We start from the raw sequence: 7,087 nt of genomic DNA on the forward strand, positions 1-7,087 counted from the left end.
TGACTGTGAGCTACCATGTGGTTGCTAGGAATTGAACTTGGAACCTCTGGAAGAGCAGTCAGTCCTCTTAACCACTGAGCCATCTCCCCAGCCCCCAAAGGTAACCATGTTTAAACTTGTTTTCCTATCATCTCTTTGCCGAGTGTCATCTAGCAAATTCCCTGGAACATTGTGGGTTACTGCAACTTTCCTTCTCAAGTGAACACCACACATAGCCATTCTGGATTAAAGATACTAAAGAGGTGAAAGGAAGGAAGGAGGGATAGAAAGAAGGAAGGGAGGAAGGAAGGAAGGAAGGAAGGAAGGAAGGAAGGAAGCAAGCCAAGTGTGGTGGTCCATGCCTGTGATCCATCATACACACGGTAGAGGCAGGATGACCACACATTTAGGGTCATCCTGCTTTGGAGTCATGGGCCCTTGTCTCTAATAAGAAAACAAAATGAGAAAGTTACTTTACCTGGAACTGGTTGTAACTCTGCCTTTGTTTGTTCTTTTGGTTCGGTTACATGTTCTGTATGTCTGACTTGCTTTGACGTGAAAGCCTTGTAAGTCTGAAAGAAAATATGTACTTAGCTTTATTTCTCCCCAAGATTCATCTCATAAATCTCTATGAGACCACCATTAGAATTCAAAGAACAGTGGTGGTGCACACCTTTATTCCCAGCAGACTGGGGGCAGAGACAGGCAGATATGTGCTCTGTGAGTTAAAGGACAGCCTTGTCTACAGAGTAAGTTCCAGGACAGCCAGGGCTACACAGAAAAATTCTGTCTCAAAAGAAGAAGGAGGAGGAGGAGAAAGGGAAGAGGATGAATAAGAGGAGAAGAAGGAGAAGAAGAAGAGAAAGGGGAAGAGGAAGAAGAAGAAGCTCAAAAGAAGCATAAAGAACAATTTCAGTGCAGCACAGAAGAGAAATCATAATACATAATCACTTGATCCAACTCCCCTTTTTGGAGATAGAACCCTTTCTCCCTCAGGGCCTTGGCTCACCTGGAACTTGGAATGCCGACCAGACTGACTTTGAACTCAGAGTACTGACAGAAGCTAGGAAGCAAGGCTCATGAGTTATTTAACAGGTCTTTAAGCACTTACATAATATCCACCAGCACTGACTGTCACACCTACAACCAGGTAATAGATCATATTGGAGCCAGATGTTCCAGGGAATTTGCTGGATGACACTCGGCGAAGAGATGCTAGGAAAACAAGTTTAAACACGGTTACTTTTGCCACATAATACAGGCGTCCTAAATAATTACATCTTTTGAGTAGTTTCTCCTATTCTTGTCGGAGATTTTCACTTCTGGGAAGGCAGTGTTGAAGGCAGGGGGTAGTGATCTTATCCAGTAGCCTCTTTCATCTGATTTGAGGGACCCTGGTGAAGCCTGCCATCTTGATGTCGGTGAGGGCAGATGTGGGTGAAGGCAAACAGAAGTGAGTAAGCGCAACACTCAAGTGAGATGCAAAAGAAACACATTCCTCCATATACGTCCAACAATTACTTCTTCATCAGAAATAATCACTTCTCCTTGTTTTCCATTCTTTTTCAGCTGCCCATTTGAGAAAACAGGGAAGCGTTGTTTTAAAAAGGAATGAAGTGCCCTTATACCTAAGGATAAAATTTGCACTTGAGGATGGGGAGAGCGCACGCTCAGAATGCACTAGCCCTAAGCTCTTGCTGCTTAGCTGAGGCCAGTCACACTCTTGCCTCTTCTCTTGTCTCAGCCCTCCTGAATCCCTCCTTGTGGATGACAGCCACTCGGCTGGTTTGTGGTGAGACTTCTGTTGGCTTGAACACACATTTGTGATTTATTTTCTAGTGCATTTTCTAGTTCCAGCTGCTTAGGAGGCTGCAGAGGGAGAACGGGTGGAATCTGCCTGGATCACAGAATGAAATCTCGCGTCTAAGAATTTATTTAGCATGTATGTAGAGGTCAGAAGACAACTTGTGGGAGCTAATTTTCTTCTCCCACTGTGTGGGTCCTGGAGATAAAAGTTGGGGGTCATCAGGTTTGATGTTGAGCACCTGTACCTGCTGAACCAACTTACTGACCTCGCTGATTTCATTGTTAAAACAAACAACCCTACTGAAACCCACCAAAACCCCACCCCACTTATGGTAGAGAGTGTCTGCTATGCAGGAGGCCTGAGTTCCCTCCCCAGCACCAAAGGTAAATAAATAGATACAAAAAAAGACCCACCTCACAACCTTTTGACACATGTGTATAACTATAGGTTTCTTATTTGATCCAGGATTTTTTTTAATACTAGGAGTTAAATCCAAGGTTCCTACCTGCTGAGCAAGCTATACCCCATACACTCCAGAAAGATCTTATTAAATAGGAGGAAATAAAGAAAATTATCAATGATACAAGTAGACTTAAATACAATTTCAGCCGAGTTACTTAAAATAGCAATAAGAGAAATATCCAATAGGAATTTATCAAACATATTTTAGTAGGTTTATACAATGTGAACAATGTGAAGACTAGGATTTACTTTTTTTGTTTGTTTGTTTCTTGAGACAGGGTTTCTTTGTGTCCCTGGCTGGAGAAAAAAAAATCTCTTTTGGATTTGTTTTATAATTTCATGTGTATGAGTGCTTTGCCTGCATGTATGTATGTGTAACACATGCATGTCTGGTGCCCTTGAAGGTCAGAGACAGGCTTCAGGTTCTTGAGTACTGGAGTTACAGACTGTTTAAAGCCATCTTGTGGGTACTAGGAATTGGACTCTGATCTCCTGCAAGAGCAACCAGTGCTCTAAACTGCTCTCCAGACTATGATTAAATGCAACCACATATTATGTGAAAATACATAGCAGCATATCCTACAGCAGAGGATCTCAGATGTATGGGCTCAAGGTATGTAAGAGAAATGCGCTTGAGAAAGAAAGAAAAAGACCTACAGTTGTTGAATGTGCTGGTGCACATCTGTGATTCCAAGACTTGAGAGAGTGAGGCAGGGGGATATAAATGTTTCAGACCAGCTGGACAGCTAGACCTTGTTTCTATAAGGCAAAAACAATAACAACAACAAAATCTCTAAAACCAAGTAGGCTAACGATAAATAACGGTATTTACTGAATAGGAAGATTGTAAGTCATTTATATGTTATATTTTATCTTTCTGATATTTTCACAATGAACTATTGTAAATCTAAATTATTCATTAAAAAGTAACATTTTAATCACTAGGAAAGTTACATTTTACAGCAAAAAGGACAAAACTTAATGATAGTTAAAACATGTCTTTCAAAAAATAACTACTAAAATAAATTTATTTTTTACTAAAGTAGGAAGTACCAGTAATACATCAATTAATGCCCACAAAGACAAATTTAAGATTTTAGTCAATGGCAGACTGGTGGCTCAGGCTTTTAATCCCAGCAGTTGGGCGGCAGAGTTAAGAGGATCTCTGAGTTTGAGGCCAGTCTGGTCTACAGAGTGAGTTCTGAACAGCTAGGGCTACAAAGAAAAACCCTGTCTGGAAAATTATTAGTAGTACTTATTCAGTAGAAGTAGGCTTGCCTATGGCGCCTTAGATGGACCTTAGACTCAATCCCTAGTACCACAAAAAACTAGGTGGAAATTAGAATAAGGTCAGTGCCCTTGCATCCAGGCCTGCTAACGGCGTATCTATGTTAACACTATCTTTATTTTGATCTAATGGGAGGAAGGGGAGGCAGGGGATGTACAAAAGTATGACACAGATGCATGACTCAGGGAGTACGGAGGTCTGTAGCCAAGTATCAAGTCTGGTCTCTGGTACCCACTGCCTCCTGCAAGCTGTCCTCTGAGCACATGAAGGCTCTGCCGGGTGTGTGCCTATGCCTTTGCCTGTGGGAAGGGGAGGGGGTAAGGGATGGAGGGAGGAGGAAGGAAGATCAGGTGAGAGAGAGACTTCTGCGGAGGATGACTTCTGAGCCAGTCTCAATTTTTCTTTATCTGAATACCAGAACAGTCCCCATTATAATCAGTTTAAAGTAAATAGCTTCTCCTCACCTCTGAAAGGTGCTCTTTTTAGGAGGTATACATACAGAGAGAGGGGAAGGCATCTTAATACTTGTGGGGAGACTTCTTTCAAGCAGCATTTAAAAGAATAGGTGAATAGATCTCCTTCCTGAGATCATCCACCAACAACACAGGCCTAATCAAAGCAGGGTAAACAAGTGTCCAAACCAAACCAAAACACCCTCTGGCTCATGGATTTCCACAGGCACTTTTCTGTCTTTCTCGACCAAATCCTTGCTTTGAACGCTGCCTCGGATGCCTCAAGAAGTGGGGCAAAGTACTGCAAGAATTAACTTTCTAATATTCAAGAGCTGTGTCCCAGCTCTTGATGGACAGAGAGTAGGCGGCTGGGAGAGGGCCCTCCAAACCGGCCCAGAGCCGCGACACCTGTTAAACTGCAGGATGCTTCCTCTTTAGAAAATTTCCAAGCGTGCCTCATTTCCTCACGCATTCCCTAATCCGAAGCTAACGGGGCTGTAAGCTTGTCAGCAACATCAAAAGAGTGCCCGGAGGCCGCCCCACTTCGAAGGGATGATCAGGGCCAGAAGAAGCCAGGGTTTAGCATCAGCAGTGTTCAGTGAAACCACACTGCTCCTGGAGCCCACCTGCGAACGGGAACACCTCACGTCCACTTACCCATCCGTTCCTTTACCTCTTCGGAGAAACTAGTGGTTAATCGAATAGTCAACCCTGGGACTCTAGGTGTAAGCCAGACACTCTTCGAAGTGGTCTTTTTCACTCCAGATCTATTGATTATGACCAACAGCCACTATAGTACTCACTTAAAAAATGAAGGAACATTACTTGCCGGAGATCAGGACTTCAAGACTGGAACTCAGGAAGTCTAATTAGGATTCAGAGGCCATCCTGGAAAAGGTCCTTATTTCCAAAGTTTCCAAGAACTTCGGAGAGCTTGCCCGAGACCCTCCCTCACTGTTTCTTCACTGGCCAAGGGTTCTGCAGCTAGGTGATGATGGGTTCGGGGCGCTGGTCCCCAACCTGGACCCATGGAGAAGTGTGGGGCACTCACCGTCCTTCCCCAGCGGCGCGGGACCGGGGGGCGCCCTCCGGGGCAGCGCCAGAGTCTTGGACACAGCCCTGCGGAGATACATCGCCGGATGCGCTGAGATGCAGTGGCGGAGCAAGCAACCCAGGCTCAGAGGGAGGAGCCTCGGGAGCGCCCCGCCCCGGGTGAGACTCCAGATCCTGGGCGTCCCGGCCCCCGGGGGACGAGGGAAGGGGATCGAGTGAGTCGTTAGCACCTTACTCCCCATACCCAGCTCTAGTAGTGTTGCTTTACTGTGTTCCGGAGCAGCCGCTTAATGGCCGCATCTCAGAAGAGGATAGGGAGCTTAGAAGTCGCTGTTACGTGCCTGACCCTCTCTGTCCCATGGAGTATATCTCCAGAGCACGCAGGACGCGTTTAGAGAAGCGCGCCTGATTCAGGATTAATGCGCAGACAGAATTTATCCTCCAGGAAGAAGACCACTTTATCCCACACATTGTATTTAGCCTTCCTAGGAAAAGGTAGCGGGGAAACTTAACAGGCGACTTTACAGGCTTATGATTAAAGGAAGGGTAAGGTTTCCCCCTGGCGACGGCTGAGTTCTAAGCCAGCCACTAAGTCCGGGACTTTAAATACAGGGTAAAGTGCTTACCGAGAATGGGTTCGAAACCCAACAGCGCATAACACCAGACGTGGTGGCACAAGAGGTTATTCCCAGCACTCAGGAGAGAGGGAGGCAGGAGGCTCAGGAGTTCGAGATCTTTGCCAACATAGCATGTTTGAGGACACCGTAGGCTACATGAGACCCTGCCTCAAAAATGAATGAATGAATGAATGAATGAACCACTGAGGGCATTAGAGGAAAAAAAGAAAACAATCCACTAACAGGACAATTAGGTAAAGGGTCCTCTTGGAGGAGTAGCAAGCGCTCTTAAACACTAAGCTATCTCTTCAGTCTGAATTGTGGATCTTGGTTTCTTGAGATAGGTTTTCTCTGAGTAGCTCTGGGTGTCCTGAAAATCTCTCTGTTGACCAGGCCAGCTATTTTTAGGAGCCAGGGCTACACAGGGAAACTCTGTCTCAAGAAACCGGTACCCCTGCCTCTGCCTCCGCAGTATTGGGATTCAAGGCATATGTCTCTGCCACCACTACTCGGGCCAGAGTTATGAATCTTGACCTGAGTGAAGTGGCTGAGGAGAACTCTGAAGCATAGTAGATGTGAGATATGCTCAGCCTGATGGAAGAGTCAGTGCTGGATCACGATTCCTCTGCTCCTTTCAGTCTGGTAATTGACGATATTTGTTGTACCTGCCTTGTATGACGGTCCCAGCTGGGAGAGACAGTACTGTGGCATTGTATAATTCCTGTTTTTCTAAAGGCTCAAGTCTCAGAGCAAAGAAACCTTCTACTCTTGTGAGCTTTGGTGTTTTTTTTTTTTTTTCATATTTTAACAAGCCATTTCCCAAACAAACCCGCAAACCCTTTGGTTGTCAGATTCGCTGAGTGTTCAGCTGCTTTCTCTGTCACTCCAGGACATTTTTATGTTAGTTTCTGCTGGCTGCGGGTCAGATTCTTCACTGCCCTTGAGAAAATCCTTGACATTTTTCTGTTCTGTTTAGGAAAACATCGACGGTCAGAAATAAGCTGGCTTAACTCAGATGACCTCCAGTTAATCTTTGGTTGTTGATAAAGATAAAAAATTGAAAACAATATAAAGGTCCAGTGCCAACAACAATTATGACTTCACGGCTTATGTACCAGGCAATTTTAAGGTCCTTGGGGTCTGGAGACTGGCAAGCCTGACGACCTGAGTTAAATCCCCTGGACTCACATAAGGGGAACAAAAGAACCAACTCTCGAAGGTTGTCTTCTGACCTCCATACACACTTACGGTGAGAGGTCAAACCTACTCCATCTTGGAAAGGCCTCCATCTTAAAAGAAAATTTTAAAAAAGCCTGAGAACTTGACTGGCAGCAAAATCCAAGCTGCACCCACGTCCTAGGAAGGACCCCACGCTTGGCCTTGGCCAGAGCTACTCCCTAGCTACTTCGTGGCAACAGTGAATCAAAGA

The 7,087-nt window shown here is 45.1% G+C and overlaps 1 protein-coding gene across 1 annotated transcript in view; it reads right to left on the reverse strand.

Annotated features, from left to right (window-relative positions):
• The window catches only part of Mgarp (mitochondria localized glutamic acid rich protein), a 6,584-nt gene extending 1,403 nt beyond the window's left edge, over window positions 1-5,181 (reverse strand). Inside the window, exons 1-3 of the mRNA XM_028763626.1 lie at window positions 5,040-5,181; window positions 1,091-1,194; window positions 458-551 (exon numbers count right to left, since the gene is read on the reverse strand). Coding sequence (XP_028619459.1) covers window positions 458-551; window positions 1,091-1,194; window positions 5,040-5,121 — 280 coding nt within the window. The 5' untranslated portion in view covers window positions 5,122-5,181. The remainder of the gene's footprint in view (window positions 1-457; window positions 552-1,090; window positions 1,195-5,039) is intronic.
• Between the last annotated feature and the right edge of the window lie 1,906 nt (window positions 5,182-7,087).

This window comes from Grammomys surdaster, unplaced genomic scaffold (assembly GCF_004785775.1).
Source record: "Grammomys surdaster isolate TR1022 unplaced genomic scaffold, NIH_TR_1.0 139, whole genome shotgun sequence".
NCBI lineage: Eukaryota > Metazoa > Chordata > Mammalia > Rodentia > Muridae > Grammomys > Grammomys surdaster.